This window comes from Austrofundulus limnaeus, unplaced genomic scaffold, assembly GCF_001266775.1.
Source record: "Austrofundulus limnaeus strain Quisiro unplaced genomic scaffold, Austrofundulus_limnaeus-1.0 Scaffold12, whole genome shotgun sequence".
In the NCBI taxonomy this organism is placed as follows: Eukaryota; Metazoa; Chordata; class Actinopteri; order Cyprinodontiformes; family Rivulidae; genus Austrofundulus; species Austrofundulus limnaeus.
In genome coordinates this window covers 3,566,331-3,584,994 of record NW_013952414.1, presented here as the reverse complement: position 1 = coordinate 3,584,994, position 18,664 = coordinate 3,566,331, and the positions used below count along the sequence as shown (strand labels likewise).

At 40.9% G+C, this 18,664-nt stretch overlaps 1 protein-coding gene across 1 annotated transcript in view; it reads right to left on the bottom strand.

The window, feature by feature from the left end:
* Positions 1-5,138: 5,138 nt before the first annotated feature.
* rdh10a (retinol dehydrogenase 10a) overlaps positions 5,139-18,664 on the bottom strand; it is a 14,680-nt gene continuing 1,154 nt past the window's right edge. Inside the window, exons 2-6 of the mRNA XM_014002337.1 lie at positions 17,974-18,209; positions 9,041-9,139; positions 7,850-7,995; positions 7,220-7,351; positions 5,139-6,512 (exon numbers count right to left, since the gene is read on the bottom strand). Coding sequence (XP_013857791.1) covers positions 6,389-6,512; positions 7,220-7,351; positions 7,850-7,995; positions 9,041-9,139; positions 17,974-18,209 — 737 coding nt within the window. The 3' untranslated portion in view covers positions 5,139-6,388. The remainder of the gene's footprint in view (positions 6,513-7,219; positions 7,352-7,849; positions 7,996-9,040; positions 9,140-17,973; positions 18,210-18,664) is intronic.

Below are 18,664 nucleotides of genomic sequence, written 5' to 3'. Positions count from 1 at the left end.
AGACAAATTAAGTCATGTAAATGGATTTAATTAAGATTGAATGATTCAGGTCTCAAAATGTAGCTTTTAAAGCCAAGAATCTGAAAATGTAATTAGGTCATTTTGACCAAATTTGACTTAATCCTCGTTTTGATATGATGGGTCACATACAGTATATAATATATAATCCACATGTGCTTGTCCCTGACCGTCTGTGCATCACCGGACCCTCTCCTCTCTCCCCCCTTAGTGAGATGGATGAGTGGATGGGACAAGCGGCAGTCTTAATTCAGCTGCACTGACTAATGGACTCTGTTGGCAGCTACATCTGCTTGCCATTGAGAAGCACCAAAGCTGTTCACATGCATTAAGCAGCAGATCTCTATTCCAGAAGCCTGTTCAGATTGGAGAAGACCAGCTTGGGGCCTCGTTAGACCCCGAGACAGATTGTTCGTYTCTGACCAGCCTGTGTGGAATGTGGATCTTGGTGCCCAAAATAGAAGAAAATCATTTGAGCAGTGGAGCTTGTCTGTGCTTTGCAAAAAGCAAATGCCAGTGTCATCGATTTTTTTTTTTTCACCTGAATTATGAGCCCTTGAGTTCCTCTTAATTAGAGAAATTTAAAAAAAAGGTTTTCTCATAAATGCAGGATGATTCACACTAAATTATGGGTTTCATCAGTTGAGTGAAATATGATGCAAATTCATACTTTATAAGCTACAATAGACCCTAACAGTGGTAGATTTATATTGGGTTTTTTTGTTTGTCAATACAAAATAACTTTTAATCTCATGCATGAAGGGCCATGATTTGTTTGTAAAAGTAAACCCTGCAGCCCAAAGCTCACAGACTTGGTGTGTTTCTAAACTACCAAACATTTTTCTAGAATATATTTGGAAGATTTTGATGAGTCTCCAAAATATTAATCATCCTACACTTTCAGAAAGATGCTTAAAAAAAGAAAGAAATCAATACAACCTTGTTTTTAATCATGCTTAACGTTGGTAAAAGTTAATGAAAATATCGGTTGTAAACCACTGTTATTTTTGAAGGAAACAAAATATATTTCAAATACTAAAACTGTGAATTAGCTTTTTAGATATGTTTATACTTTAAACCTAATTCTAGTAGGTCTGATCAAAATTATTACAGCCAGTTTAGTGAAAAGGCAGCGGGTCTGTAACATGATTTTAGTATTACAAGGAAATATGAAATTTATGCGACATAACTGAGTTTAAAAGGAGTATGTTAAGAAAACGCTGTTTATATCAAAAATAAATTTGACTTTACGTCATAGTCAAAACACTTTGAAATTGGCCTCTGTCTATTTAAAAACCTACCATTTCTGACACTCCCACCTCAGCACATCTTCACAATAATGCTTTCAGGGGGCGGGAGCTCGGCTGTGGACTGAGCTCCAGGGAGGGGCTTTGTGTAAATAGGCGGAGCTTTGTACCAGCAAGTGTTCAGGCAGCTTCACGTGTGTACCATTCAAGGACTTCTCAAACATGCATGAATGAGTCAAAGCCACACTCTGGGTATGTTTTGATGGGGCAGAAGGCAGATTTACGGACATATCTGAAAACTTTTATTATTTTTTTAATGAGATTACTAAAGTTTTTCAACTCTTATAGGTGGGGAAAAAAAATACAAACCAAAAAAAAACAAAATACAGATTTTGACCTGAAAGGCAGCTCCAGCCCTGCACAAACAACTCCGCATGTTTGAGCATGTGAGTTAAAATCCAGCGCATGACATTTTTGCTGACACCAATTAGGAAATTAGTCTTTTCTTCTTGTTTTCTTCTGGGAAACTGAAAGGTCAGCTACATAACAGCTGCGGTAGGAATTTTATTGTTCTGTTCCCAGATGGCTCATCAAGGCAAACAGACATATTCTCACAGGCATAATGGCACTGACGGGTATTTTCTGTTCACGCTATTAGGAAACCCAGCACACTCATTCATAACTGAATACAACTACGAAGTTATTAACTGTGGCCCACTGCCAATCAACTTCTTTAGTCTGCTTTTATTTTGGCACATTTCGGTAACATCCCACATTTAGGTCATAATTTAAAGTTAAATACACGTTTTACTGTTTTAGGATCTTGAGCCATCTTTGACTAAAAAAAACATTGAATCAGCTCAATCATACCAAACGTCAAGCACGGTGGTGGAGGGCTGATGATGTGGGCTTGTTCTGCCGTCACAGTTCCTTGCAGTCATTGAGKTGACTAGGATCCTTCTGAAAACCTAAATATTCTAATATTTTTGCCCAAATTTATTCATGCAACAGTGATCTGCTAATTCTGCTAGTTGGAAAAATAAAAGCTCGACAGGTCCAGTTAAAGCTTATTCTTCAAAGTGAAATTTTATAGTGATACACAGGTGAATAGTAAAGAAGTACATTTACTTCATTACAGTACTTTAAATAGTGTTTTAAGGATTTGTATTTTTTCTAATGTTTTTTTAAATTGTAACTTTCAAAACATAAAAATTATACTTTTACTTCTTTACTTTAAAATTGAACACCTTGTTTAACGCGTGCTACAAGCATAAATATGACCAGAACTCATGAAAGGAGTTTATGTACTCTAAACTCAGCAATTTTCACTTTTTTTTTTTACGAAATTTTCTAAATTGCTTTACATTTATTCAGCTAAGCTTAATGGAACCAGTTGATGTAACTTGGTTAAATAAATTAAACACTTCATTTTTTAGAGTGATGGAAAAGTAATTTTTTTATTTTCCCTATTGTGAACAGTTTTATGACTTATTTAAGTACTTTTCTTATCAGTGAATTTCATTTTTTGTTAAGTTGTTTTTACTTTTACTTGGTTTTTCTTTATACAGTGTATATTGTACACCTTTGGTGAAACCTTCAATGAGCTGTCTGAAGAGAACATTTGGAAATCTCAGTAAATTAAAGTAAAAAAGTAAGAAAAACTGAGTCACAAAGACCCGACCGCAGATAAAATCATAGAACAGATGATTACTTTTGTTGCTGCTAAAAGTGGTTTTACTAAATATTAAATTTAGAAATACAGTGGGTAAAATAAGTATTGAACACGTCACCATTTTTCTCAGTAAATATATTACTAGAGGTGCTAATGACATGAAATTTTCACCAGATTTTGGTAACAACCCAAGTGATCCATACATACAAAGAAATCAAACCATAAATGTCCAGAAATTAAGTTATTTGTAATAATGTGGAATGGCACAGGGGGAAAAATGTTGAGCACATGAAGAAAGGGAGGTGTAAAAAGGCATGGAAAGCCAAGACACCAGCTGAACTCTCTCAGTAATTAGAAAGCAAGCCTGCCCCTTGTCAGTGCAAGTTAATATCAGCTGGTTCAGTCCCAAATGATAGCCAGGTATCACACAAGAACCATCTGATGATGGGTATGAGTAAAGAGCTCTCTCAAGACCTTCACAACCTTATTGTTGCAAAGCATAATGATGGCATCGGTTACAGAAGAATGTCTAAACTTCTGAAGGTTCCAGTGAGCACTGTTGGGGCCATAATTCAGAAGTGGAAAGAACATYATTTCACCATAAACCGACCACGACCAGGTGCTCCTCACAAGATTYCTGACAGAGGAGTGAAAAGAATTATCAGAAGAGTTGTCCAAGAGCCAAGGACYACTTGTGGAGAGCTTCAGAAAGACCTGGAATTAGCAGGTACGATTGTTTCAAAGAAAACAATAAGTAATGCACTGAACCACCATGGCCTGTATGCACGCTCACCACGCAAGACTCCACTGCTAAGGAAACAGCATGTTGAAGCTCCTTTAAAGTTTGCTGCACAACATTTARACAAGCCTGTGTAATACTGGGAGAATATAGTCTGGTCAGATGAGACCAACATTGAACTGTTTGGATGCCAGAATACACATCATGTTTGGAGGTCAAATGGCACTGCACATCAGCCCAAAAACACCATACCAACAGTGAAGTTTGGAGGTGGGAACATCATGGTGTGGGGCTGTTTTTCAGCATATGGTACTGGCAAACTTCAAATAATTGAAGGAAGGATGAGTGGAAAAATGTACAGAGACATTCTTGATAAAAATCTGCTTCCATCTACCAGGATGATGAAGATGAAACGTGGCTGGACATTTCAGCAAGACAATGAGCCCAAACACAAAGCCAAGGAAACTCTCAGTTGGTTTCAGAGAAAGAAACTAAAGCTGCTGGAATGGCCCAGCCAATCACCTGACCTGAATCCAACAGAAAATCTATGGAAAGAACTAAAGATCAGAGTTCATAGAAGAGGTCCATGAAACCTTCAAGATTTGAAGACTGTTTGTGTGGAAGAATGGGCCAAAATCACACCTGAGCAATGCATGCCACTAGTTTCTCCATACAGGAGGCRTCTTGAAGCTGTCATTGACAACAAAGGCTTTTGTACAAAGTATTAGATAAATTTCAGTAAGCGTGTTCAATACTTTTTCCCTGTGCCATTCCACATTATTACAAATAACTTMATTTCTGGACATTTATGGTTTGATTTCTTTGTATGTATGGATCACTTGGGTTGTTACCGACATCTGGTGAAAATTTCATGTCATTAGCACCTCTAGTAATATATTTACTGAGAAAAATGGTGAYGTGTTCAATACTTATTTTACCCGCTGTATTTAMTGCATCTGTGTTCTAACCCACAACATATCCTTCACTTCAGTGATATTAAAGCTTTTTAATTKAACCTTGTTTTAWGACAGAAATGTGCCCCTCCCTGAGAAACTCTCCTGTGGTGACTCCGACTGCTCTGCTGCAGGTAAAAGCTCAGAGCACACTATCCCACTTCAAAACAAAAAGTCAACTGTCCTTTTTAGCCAACACCCATATCTAAAGACTGACTCACCACGCGGCACAATGTGTGAGGACAAGGACACTGATACTGTTAGCCCAAAGAGTTGTAGTATAGAGGCGGAAAGGGCCAGGTGGATGTCATCCTAACAATGAAAACTATCCAAAGCAGTTTCAGTGTTGAGGACGAAGATCCACTTTCCTGTCACTCAAAGGAGTCACAGAATAGCCAGTGGTTGTGCGACAAACGTGTTTTCTGTTGAATAACTATTTCCTTTCAGCAAAATGACTTTTTTAATCTTGAACGCAAGCATGTGAGTGACAGACGTTACAACACACAGAGTAATAATCTAAATCACTTTATTAATTTAAGTTAGGTAGAAACACTAAACATTGGAACCACATTTGCTCTGCGAWGTAGCAGTCTTTAAGATATTACAAAAAGAGACTTATGTTAAAACTGTCAAAACAAAAAAAGAAAGAAAAGGCAAAAAAATTAAGAGGTAGAGAATATAGGCTCATCACTGTGACTGAGGGAATGATGCCTAGTGGAATGTACGGTAGTTAAAATTCAAAACGAACGCATAGAAAAATATTCAGACATCAAATGTGGTGGGAACACTTATGCTGGGACACTGGAGTGTTAACATTTAAACACATACATTTCACTTTTAACTGGTCAGAACGACGGCAGACACAAATTTTACACTATTTTCAATCCAGCCGCCWGGTCATGGCAGCTGTTTCACCTGCAAAATCGAAATTTACAATTTGAACGACACACTAAAACGACACAAATGAGAAAAATGCCAACGTTTCTTCTCAAGTGATACATTCAGCCACGTGTTAACTGAACCTGGGGCGGCAAGTTTTCACTTTTCAGCTGAGACATTTACCARAACGGAGCGCCAATAATAGGCTGCTGAGTCTGGCCGTTAAATGTCCCGTTTGGAATGCACAAATAACATTTAACTATACTATAAGTCTTTAAATCATATATTTACCAAAAACAAAAAATGGTAAAATTGTGGAATATTTGTTTAAAATGGCACACACAAAGCCTTGGCTGCAGCTGTGCAAGTTGGATTAAAAAAAAATCTTCCTGTGTTGGGGGAAATGTTGGAAAACTTAAACAAAGAATGCTGGTAGTGTTGGAAAAAAATACAGAATTTACATTAGAAAAAAATAGAAATTACAGTGCATGTCTACAAAAATAAAAATAAGTGAAAAAAAGATTACTGTTTGTACAGTAACATACTGTATATTTCCACAATGACACTAAATAAGGCTGGTGACTACATTATGTAAATAGTTAATTACTGAATACCTTTTTCTGTATGATTTCAAAACTAGCGACCTTATRTAGATGTTGGTTTCTTTAAAACAAACAAATAAAAATAAATCCTTTGTGTAGTACGCAGCTTTTTTTTTTTTGTTCCAGAGGAACAATATGGTAAACCTTTGCATTTGCTCAATGCAAGTGCACCAGTCTAGAGTCAGTCTCTCTTCTTTCCGCCTTCCCCCCGTTTCCATCCTCAGTGGTTGTTTCCTCGTGCTTGCAGTTTTAAATGCCCTCGTGTTAAACAGCGCCCCCTAGATCCCGTTCTTTGCTTCGTTGTTGTTCATCGCCTCTTTCCTCTGAGCCAGGAAAGGGTACATGCACTTGTCGGCCCCTAAAAATCGATACATGCAGACGATGGCCTCGAAGGGCAGGATGCTGCGGGGACAAGACGGGGTTATGATTAGTGGGATGTGTGAAGGTTGTGTGTATGAGTGCTGAAGATGAATTACACTGAAATGGCCCACTGTAGCACAGTTTTGCTGCTTGACGCTACTTTAGCATCCTTGATTATTGCAGCAAACCATTGATTTACGAAGAAAAACTTAACTCGGACAATGTTTGGCCATAAATTGTTAAAAGTGGAACCTGCAGTTCAAAGAGTGCAAGCGACTGTACACGGTAGCATGTTTCCATCCAAATGAGTTTTGAACAAATTTTTAAAATGTTGCAAAATTTCTTCAGACATTGACGTTACGCATGGCTGTAATAAACAGGAAGTAGAKGTTGCAAAATAGATACATCTCGGGACAATGGAGAGAAGTTTTCAGGAATGTGTTGCTATCGGGCAAATTGTAATAGTTCTGTCGTACCAACTAGTGTTGGCGATGTAACGTGCTGTGCATTAATTCTTCTGGAATATCCAAAAACCAACTCAAACTAACTTTTTTGCAAAAATCAAGGATGTTTTTTTTTCTTCTAATTTTGCCGTTTCCGTCAACTTTTTCTAATGCGATACTTCAAAATGCGATGGGTGTAGCACCCAGCAAGATGGTGGCCACAAAACGTGCCAGTAGCTGCCATTCCAGTGTCTTTCTACTACAGTGGGTAGAAGAAAGGTTGGTAGGTGATGGGAGGTAGCTCACCTTTTCATGAAGTTCACCATGTAGACGATGCGAGGCGTGCAGACCATCGGCTGGTCTGTGAGGATGGCCCTCATGGCTTGTTTCACACAGAACTCTGGTTTTAGGGGAGGCAGAAAGGCCTCAATCTCCTTCCTGAATGAGCAGAGAAATAATCCTCATCAAATCCACAATACATTTAGCACAATTAATTAAATGCAGCTGTGAAATACAGTAAGCCGCTTAGGGAGTGGAAAGAAACAGGCTTGAAGTGAGATTATTTTGTCAATCTTTTTGTTCCAGGGGGGCAGCAGTAAAGCCACCTGCAGAACAACTATCAAACAAAGTGAGGACTATTACAGCCGCAGCTTATGGAAAAGGGGTGGGGGTGTACACCTGGTGCACCTGTTCTTGAGGTTTTTCCCCTGGGAAAGAAAAATAGCCCTCTTTGTTCGAGCGGACTGTTGACTTATGGAACAGAACTCACTTTATGGGAACTGTAACGACAAACTATTTGCATCCGCTTTTGAAGTTCAAATTGTGTGTTTTTTTTAAAGGTAGTTTTATGAAGTGAAGATTACAAACAACTAACTCGTCCCAGGTGCGAGCACACGCCGGAACAATTACACTTTCTGGTGTGGCGTCGATGCTAACCTTATCCTGCAACCTTTGAACATTCCCGTGTCGACCAGGTAAGGACACACCAGAGTCATGTTGACGCCGTCCTTCTCCGAGGCTTTAATCTCGTGGCTGAGAGACTCGTGAAACCCGATGGCACCAAACTTGCTGGCACAGTAATCCTAAAGGGAATAAAAGAGAGGGACGGATTAGCCCTGTGAAACCCTGGGCCGTACCTACAGGGACGGGGAAAACATTATCAAACATGCTCCGCGGGCTCAGGGGTTTCTCCTTTTGCTGTTAATGATACAGCCACGAAAACCTGAGGGAGCCTAACGGCTTTTCTACRGTTTCATTAGCATTCTTCTCTAGTGCATTAGCAGGCTGCGCTGCGAGTCGAAAAGGTTTTGATGTGGTTTACTGTGGAAATTAAAGAAAAAAAATTAGCTAAACTAAAAAAAGGGGGGAAGCTTAGGCAAACACAGATGCATGTCAATAAACCGAGGATTTTGCTCACATCACGTGCAAGGCATTTTCACTAACAGTAATAGCTAAAGAAAAACTGAATTTAATGTCTATGAAAGGTCACATTGTGACAAGTTAATGCTCAGACAAAAGCAAACGTGCAGCTTAAAAACACATCAGTGGATGTCCGCACAGACTGGTTTATTTCCAGCTGATGGAATAGATGAACCACTGTTTTACAGACATAAAAATAATAACAAAAAAACATGAAATAAAACCTTAATGGGGGACTGGGAGCTACTGCTTTACCCCCTCAGAAGGCTATGGGAATAACCAAGCCATTAAATAATATATCAAGCATTAGAATGGGGGGGAAAAGGAATAAAAACTGAAAAACCATATCAACTGAACGCGTCGGTGAGCTGAATACTGAGTGAGGAGCAAGTTGTTGTTTTTTTCCACAAAGCAGTGATGAAGATGTCTCTGTCCCTTGGGGGGGCTGTCAGCTCATTCTGGCCTCAGGGGCCAGCGCCCACCGGGGTCCCCCCACTCCCCCGCTGCTGCAGATAGAAGAATCTATACCAGGCTCCCAATGCTCATCTGTGTTCCTTAATTTAACGGGTGGGGAGACRACCAGAGAAAGGGGGCCCTAACCTCCTCGGGCTCAGTGGGCTCGCTGGCACTCGGGCGAGACGAGGCGCTGGGTTTTCAGATGGTGGGAACGATGGGATGTGTATGAGTTGCTGTGTGTGCGATACGAACCTCCACTCCAGCTGTGCTGAATAAACCCAGAGAGCTGGCAACAGTTACAATGTGGCCGTGGTTCAGCTCCAGCATCTTGGGGAGAAATGCCTTGGTGGTCTGGGGGAGAGGACAGAGGAGACAGAGGGATGAGGAGAGGAAGAAACAGAGGAAGGTTAGTTCACTTGTGCAGCTCGCCTGTGCCAAAGCTCTTTGATCGTCTTTGCCCCCCCCACACCCCCCTTCTCCATGGTAATGTGAAAACAGAGGCGTCTGAGTGAGAATTCATAACCGAGGGAGGAGGGGGGGCGGGGGGAYGGAGGGAGTATAGTGGAGGATTAAAAACATAACTTTTCTGCTTTTYCAAATCAGACATTAAAGAGGAAGCTTGACCTCAAACATTTAAAGGGGCAATGTCATGTAAAATCAACTTTTTTGAGTTTTGCATCATGTTATAATGTTATATTCTCATAAAAAACATGCCCAAAGCCTTGCTTTGACTCATTCATGCATGTTTGAGAAATCCTGCAGCGTTTTTAGGCAGCCATGCTGAGGAGCAAAACGACAGGTGGGGACCAGAAACGGCCCTGGGACGTGTCTTTAAGCTGAACTTCCTCATGTCAGAGCACCCCCTCCACACACACACACACACACACACACCCCGCCCATGACTCCTGCAGCCTCTCGGGTGAAAGTGAAAGTGAAACCTAACTGTCTGCTGAGCTCTCAACATTAGTTCTCACTCAGTGAAGCTCTTTTCAGATTAAAAATTCCTTTGAGGAAACGTATTTTCAGATGCTAAGTAAACTGCATTATGGCAGCCACCCCCCCTCCCACCGCACTGAAATGGGTGAGACAGAAGCGGAAGGAGGTTCCTAAAGAGACAGAGGCCAATTTCAAGGTGTTTAGAAGAGGAAGCGATGAGAACATACGTTTATTTTCTATTTAAACATAAAAACAGCATTTTAATAACAGCTAAAGGTGACATTGATGCTTTATTATGGTATAATATTTAAATGTGTGCCTKAGAAACACATAATATTGGCCCTTTAAAGCAACATGTGCAGGGAGGGATGCTGTTCCCACACAGATCTGGTGCCTGCCGTTGAGCCGCGCACTAAAGCRCTGCTGACAACGCCGCTCACTCAGCACTTCGAAAAAAAAAGAAACAACTTCAATTCACCCTCTCATCCACTGTCACAGCCTCGCTCCCCACCTGAGAAGCGGTCAGCGGACCAAGCCGTGGGAYGAACACCGGGCGAGCTGCGGGACAAAAGGGTTTCCAGCCGCACGACGACAACCTGACTGGTTCCACCGGACAGAGAGTCAGTGATGTGGTGAGAAGTTCACCAGAGGTTACGCCTGACTATCACGTGAACCCGTTCTCCACCCGTGACGCATAACAAGACCAGTCACTCTCACACAACTTTGATGCCCAGCAGTTATAAAAAACAACAAAAAAGCCTGTTTGCTGATTTTTAAGTGGAGCTGCAGTAGCTCGGTGGGCAGTGTAATCCTGAGGCCGCGAGTTCGAGCCCGGCTTGCGTCAGGACAGGCTTCCCTTGTTAAAAACAATCGCCAGAGAGTTGGCTCGATTGTGGCAAACCCTGAAGAAGACAGCAGCCAAAAGAAAAAAAAACATTCGCTGTTTAAAAACCTTCAATGGAAAATGTAAGATAATGAAGCCTCTGCTTATTTGGCAAAAGAAAAACATCTATTACAGCGATAGTTTAGACGTGTAGAAGTGAAGTTCTGTGGAAAGGTTATGAATTTAAAGGATCTCAGTTTGGAGAAACATTCTGAACAAACGATGGCCTAAAAGCTAATCCAAGCTAGTGTAAGTCCAAAGTGAACTGCTGCCATCTTTAAAAAAACAAAAAAACAAACTCCAATCTCTAAATTTTCTTAGCAGTTTAAACAATCCCTGTTTTATTACACTTAACACTTGAACTTTATTACAGTTATTTACAGAGAATTCTGTGGGATGTCATCAWATTTCTGCTGGAACAACTGTGACGTTTCTGAAATTGGAGTTTCAAGTCCACTTTGGTCTTGGCTTTGCTCAGACTAGAATTAAACTATATTTCTCCAAAGAGCACTCAAATGACTACATACAACAGGTAAAGCATTAGCTATTTACCCAGAAGCACACACCAAAAAATAAAATATAAATCAAAACACTTCCTTAAATAAATACATTTTTTTGGTTCTTTCTGCTGACACTCAAAAATCTTTGCTTTTAATTATCATGAGATTAAATGAATTGATTATTTTGGTACAGTTTCTAAGCATTGCCAGAGAAATGATCCAGGCTTCCTCATAAACATTTACAGGAATGGAAGCACAGAGCCAGAATCAGCCTGGTTCCAGGTAGTACCAGCTGTTTGCAGAGGGAAAACCTTTAATAAAACTACACCTACAGATGAACAGCTTTGGTCCTACTGACTTATCGTTTAATCTCTGGTAAAGCACATCTCCTGTCTATAAATGCCTTTCTCCTTGTTTAGGGAGGTACATAAAAAAGTAAAAGTAATAAGCAGAACTTTAAAAAGTGGCTGCTGCATGGAAAAACGATGACCTCATTGTTCGAGCTTATCCTCAGCCAGGTATAACTGATCTGACTCCGATCCAAACATCTGCAGTTTTCCAGGACATAAATTTTAAGGTCAGTGCAATATTCATCTCATCAAATGATGGGGCCCGAAGAGGGGGGAAAGCGAGAGAACACGAGGGCTAGGCAAATGCTGAGAAAGGACTACACGAGCCAGAATGGCAGTGGAGAGAACACAGAGGAGGGGAGCGTTGCGTGCAAATGAAGCATAATCTTAAGATATGCCCGTAGCTGACTTGAGCCAAACGTTCCCGCTCCCAAAGCAGGTTTTAGACAGCAGGGAATGACTTGATCTGGCACAGCGGCTTACAGTTACAGCCAGCACTCGCATTCAACTGGACGCCTTTCCTGTGGGGGGGTTTATTACCTGGAAGTGATCGGAAAGATCGTTCCCTCGTATCATGGATGGGGCAAGAGCGTGATCAACCAATCCCGCCTCCCCTCCACATCCTGCTACCATGTCCCGCTTCTCATGGCAGCTCTGGCATGCGGGGATGACCCCCGCTGACTTCTCGGACACAAAATGTGTGAAGGCAACCAAGGTCTTGTGTCTTACATCAGAGCGGCCATAATTGGGTCTCAACGCCCCCCGTGTTCTGCTAAATTACCCGCTGACACAGCCGGGCCTCCTTGGTCCAAGTGGGGGTGCCCTGCTCGCTGCACCCCCTAATTGGTGCGTGCCCCCAGGAGCATTTAAGCCACACAAAGCTTTTCGCAGCTGGGGTGTCAGGCTGCATTAGTGCTAGCGCCTGACCAACAGGAATACGAACAAAATATTGGCCTTCGAGTCGGACCAGATGGCCATTTAATTGGGCTGACTTCTCCCTGGATGAGAGAACGAAGCAAAGGGAGAGAAAAACCGTCCGAGCACAAGAGCTCGGTGGAAACCGAAGCAGGACGGGGGACTTGAGTGGGCTGGGTTGGTTTTAGCTGTGGTCATAGCCTGGCCCTTGCCTTTCTACGCAGTTCTGCTCAATTCTAGTTGGTTTTAACCAGGCTACTGTGGTCAGGGATGATTGATGAAGGTTGTTTGTGTTGCTGTAGTGCCCCGAAACTCTACCCTACAATTGGTTATATGACCAGGATCGAATTAGCTGCTACTCTGATGAGGAAGTGCTTTTAAAGCACAAAATAACATCCAGTATTTGTCTCAGCCCTGATCATGGAAACCAGTTTATACAAATAAATGTTGCTTATGAGTAAATCATTTTCATAACCACAAATTTTAATTATAAAAGGTACATAACATGATGGGCTATATGCTATTTATTCTGAACATTTTTTCTGTCATCCACAAGGGGGTGCTGTAGCACCCTCATCACCACCAGTTCGCACAGCCTTGAACAATGTGGCTGCAAAAACTTTTAGCATTCTGATAGATTTTCTTAGTTTTTGAACCTATTTTCTTAAACATTTTATTGAAAGAGAGGCAACAGGTTATCACTGTATCAGGTTAGAATTTTGGCTGACAGATGTATCATTGTTTTTAGATATCTACTTAATCCCCAATTTGATTAGCTCCCTTCAATCTGCAACAGAGGCATGAAGTTGCGCATCAGCACCAATGCAGACGGCGAGTGCAGCCTGGCACTTGAATGTCAGATGAGGCATGCACAAGACAGAGAAGGTGAGCAATGAAGAACTGGCAGCAACGAGAGACAAAAGAACGGACAGGCAATGACAGTCTCACTTGCATCAGATGCAGTAGAGAATATTACTCTAGATCTGGTTTGTTTAGCTACAAACGAAAGTCCAGATACTGGATGGTACACCACTGTCTCCCAAATACAGAGTGATGCTGAAGCTATGCTATGCTATGCTATGCTAAAATATAATATGGTATGGTATATACTATGGTATTTTAAAGTATAGTATGATACGGTAAGGTACGGTATGCAGCGGTATAATATGCTATGGACAAAGTGTTTTAAAATCAGGACAATATCTGTTTAGAAGTAATCATTCTTGTTGCTGTTTATCAAACATCATTTTTTCCTTGACCCAGATTTTGTCTGTTTGCTGTATAATGAGTGTATCTGAGACTGCCTCGGTGCACACATTCTGTACCACTTCCTGTGYGACATGATGTGTGTCTTGCAATTGCAATAAATCCTGATTGACCTTTCACGGAGTACTTTTTATTCTTGAATCTCATGTTTATGCCTAGGTAAAATAAACATTTCCACTACAGTATGCTATGCTATAATATGGTATGGTATATACTATGGTATGCTACAGTATGGTATGCTACAGTATGGTATGCTATAGTATACAATGGTAAACTATGGTATGCTATAGTATTATATGGTATACAATGGTATGCTATGCTATAATATGCTATAATATGGTGTGGTGTGGTATGGTATACTACAGTATGGTATGGTATATTGCAGTGGTTCCCAAACTTTTCAGCTTTTGATCCACAAAATAACAGTAGCAGAGACCTGTGCCCACTTTTGGATGATAAACATTTGCATCAGGTCAACTAAACATGGGCACAGTAACAATATTTGTTATTCTATATTTATACATTTTAGGCAACTAAGGCAAAAATGTAATTAATTTAGAAAAGCTTTTCAGGACCCCACCTTGATGTTTCAGGACCCCACTTTGGGTCCCGACCCCAACTTTGGGAACCACTGGTATATTGGGTTGCTCTGTACATGAAATGTGCTTTATAAATCTGATTTGATTTTGCAAAAAAATCAATTAGACAAAATAAACTGTTGCATCTTTAGATTGTGGGAATATCAGTCACACCTAAGTAGTTTGAAACATCTGGACTTGAGTATCGTTTGGTATTAGACATTTTAGGAACAACATGATCAATGGTTCATTTAATGAAATAACAATCGTTGGACTTGTAACRAAGTGAACATGGAAAAATGGGAGGGCGATGACTCGTCTCACGGTGGACTACAGGTGCATTAGGCCTGAGGAGGGGCCTTTATAAAACCAGTCAAGTAGGACCCTTCTGCCTGGTTGCCTCCTTTCTCTGACTACAGAAGGAATGTGGCCTGCAGAACTTGGCTCCTGTCGCCTGGCATCTCGTCAAGCTGATCCACAGACAAGAAACCAATTGTCAGATAAAGTGGGTCAGCAGAAGCTTACCATTACCCTCTCGCCTCGCCTGCGGATGGGATGGCACCGGCTTCYTTCCCTTTTTCCCGCCATGTCGACGGCTCGTACACTAGAGCAATGGGAGCGGGGAGGGGAGCGAGTGTTTATTATTAACAAGCCACCTGTTGGATAACCAGCTCAAGATGTGGAGGACGATTTCCTTTCATGTCATTCCACGTGACACCCACTCATCCTCGAGCACAAACTCTAGTGTCACTTGGAAAATAAGTCGTGTGTGCCGGCATGACGCAAAAGTGAGCACCAAACAAYGCAAATGACCAGCTGGACTTATCAAAGCATCAAGACAAATTCTCCCTGTCTCGTAAAAAACCCTAAAAGGGAAGAAAYGAATGAATCATAAGTTTGTGTATGTGTGGGGCAGAGCCGGATGAACGGAACCAGTGTCTGTGACTCCCTTCCAGCTGTGCCCACTGCCTCTAAATCAAGTTGGGAAGAGTCAGAGGGGCCTGTGGAAGGAGGAAGAGAAGAAGCGTTGGGTGTGAGCTTGGCCGATTTTGGCAGACGACCACGATAACGTTTACAATCTGTTTCCTGCTCCGGTCTCTAACATTGCCTTAATCCCAAAACAATGTTCAACAAATGAGAACTAACATAAAACACAAATCTGATCGTCTCCTGGCTTGACTGACATCCAGTTATTCTAAATGGCTTGCTTTCGAGTGGGGGGGACGTTTTACCAACTGTCTTTGATAGGAGAAAAGTTTGAGAGGTTTTTTTTTCTCTCAATAGCAGAAGCTTTTAGACTGACTTTGCCWGCAAATTATGAAAATAAATCCCAGGCTAGTCACATTGCTGGCATCAAAATCCAATAAATAAATAAATAAAGAGATATATTGAAGCGGAGCTCTGTGTAAAGGTTATGAAGAATTACCTGTTGTAGCTCTTTGAATGACTTCAGTTTGGAAACATAGTTTAATTCTGACTGGATTGATGCGCTAATGGCTAGGCCAAGTGTGGACAAGACTGAGGTGAACTGCAGTTGTCTATAAATAAACCTCAGTTTGAAAAATGTAAATACAGTTCATGCTAACGCTGTTTTAAAAATCTTTACGTTACTCTCAATTTTTCATTGCATCKGTTTTTTTGGGGAACTAAAATTTACAACATTTCTGGAGTCCACATCTGCAACAGAAGTGCCAACGCTAGTTGCTGCTAACTGCACCTGCAAATATTTAAAGAACTCAGTGTAAATATGCATGCAATATAGCYATTAGCTCTGTATTTTGCAAAGTGGGGGCTAGTGGCGAGGGCTCAGAAAGCTGGCAGGAAGATGAGGGGAAAAAACTTGCTTTAAATCTGTTTTTCAATCATTATTTTTCAAATATAATTATTACAATATGTTGAAATGTTATTTTTAAAAAGCCTAAGAATTGTTWAATTTCTTTTGTTCTGTTCTTATCATCAACAGTTTATCAAATAGTTGGTTCTTATTATGCTTAACATGTTGAATAGTAAATAAAAGCGAGGAGATAGCATTCTAAAAATTGATGTTTCTTTGTTGTTTGTGGGTTTGCAAAGCAGCTTATAGCCGTGGCATGGAAAAGTTTGGGAACCCCTGCATTAAGTCATCAATCAGGTCAGAATAAACTATATTTTTTTTCCACAGTGAGGCATTTCAAAGAGCTATCTGCAACAGGTAAGATACTGTTCTAACACAGAATCCCACTTCAATCTGTTTCTCCAAATTAAAATGCCTTCTTCAAAATTCACTTCGTATGAATACTTTTCTATAAAATCCCTTATCTGTTTGMAAAGCATTAACATCAGAAGCGTGTGTCTCCATAAACCCCTCCYACACTTCAACACTGAGCTTTTAAGGTTTCCTGATGAGTCATAAACCACAAGTTAACCCTTTTGAAAAGCATGTTTAGAAAAGAAAATGTTTAAATTGGGCTGAAAGGGTAGCACCTGCAGGCGGTGAGTAACTGTGATTGTGAGGGAAAAGTGGACAGGTCTGTGTTGGTTTAAGCTTCTTTCTTCTAGCTTGTGTCGTTAATGAACCACATCCTCCATCCCGGCTGTCGCCATTCATTAGAGCCGGCTTTCATCTGCCCTCCTGTCTCCACCCCTTCCCTAAAGAATCCACGCTCTCCATAGAATACAGCAGAACACAAACACAGTCATCTATTAAGAATCGAAAATCTGCCACCCAACCACTGGATCCTGATTCCAAACCCTGGATGTAAATAAAAGAACTGGAGGATAGGTGAGGTGATTAGGTGAGTTAGRGAACTTCTAATCCATAAAAACAGACTGCAACTTCAAAATGGACAATTTTTCCAAGAGTTTCATTAAAGTGTGCTCACTAGTTCATGAGATATTTTGCTAACAGACAAACAAACACACTCAAGCAAATCGTTATCTTGATGAATTCCTTATCAATGTGGGAGGATGGAACTCCTGCTGCCACTCGGGTTTTGTTTGAAGTGAAGCATCTAAGCCCACATACTGTACCTTCGGAGATAATCTGGCATGAGAAAGTTYGAGGCAGGAGGAGCCAAAAGCAAATAAAATAAAATAAAATCTGACACAGACGCGCATCGAAATCACCACGCGCCAACAAAATGTGCTGATCTGATCCGAGGCTTATCCAACCCGCAGACAGAGAGCCCTGCTTCTGTCAGACGAGGATCAGGAACAGCTTCAAAGCTTCAAAAAAAGACAAACCCGTGACTTTCCTCTGGCAGAATGAAGGAGAGGTGAAACGAGAGCGAGCGAGGCGACTGTTTATGGGCTTCCCTTCGCTTTCTCACCCACAAAATAAAGCACACTTTGATTTTTGAGTTTGGCTTAGAGATGAGAGTAAAAGATGTGGAAAATTCCTGTGAACCTGCATTATACTGACTCATGAAGACCAATGAAGCAGAAAGAGATTCATAAAGTAAACAAAATCTATTCAGTTCTGTTCTCATGTTGATGGTTATCATGTTCCTCTAAATTTGTATGCAAAATTTGGATGATAGTTTTGCTGTATTATTTCTTCTCAAATTYGTTGAGTAAAATWCGCAGATAAAAGTGCTTTGTTTACATCGAGCGCATACCCGCATTTCCAAATGACACATCTGGAGTAAACTCAAATTGCAGCATTGGATTTACTTTATAATTAACTTTTTGTGTGTGTTTGATTTCATCATTGTAAACCTTTAAAAAGGTAAACTCAACTGGTTTTACGGTCTTTATAGGCGCTCTGACGTCAACTCACCCAGAAGTGCGCGTGACAGTTGACCACCATGGTGCGCTCGATCAGCTCGTCTGGACACTCCAGCAGGTGGTGACCGGAGACCACGCCGGCGTTGTTGATCAGTATGTCCACCTCTCCCACCTCCCGGCGCACCTTCTCCGCCGTGGAATACACGTTCTCGCGTTTTCCCACGTCACACACGTAGGTGTAGACCTGAGGCTGGAAGGCGGGGACCTCCTCCACCCCTCCAACAGGTCCTGGGGATGGAAACAGGGGAAATTTTATTGGTTTGGATCTGGACTAAATAGACTAAATGAGAGGCAAACGGTGGCAGTTCTGGTAGTTGATGTATTTTTTTGTGCAGTTTGTTCAAAATCAAGGAAATCGACCTTAAATATTTATCATAATGATTTAGAATTTCCATTTCTTTCATTCTAAAATGGGTTACCTGCTAGTCATACCTGTAAATTCCATCAGGACCCCTCTTGATAAATAAAGTCGTTACCAAATAAAATCTTTAATTGCACAAAAATCTCTAGATCAGTGGTTCCCAAACTTTTTATCTTCTGACCCATTAAATATCCATGGCAAAAACTTGTGACCCCAAATATTACTGGTCTGAGTACACGAACTTCATTAATAAAACACAGGCTTGTTGACAATCTAAACAGCTTGTACACAAATATAAATACTTATTTGTACTTATTTTGTG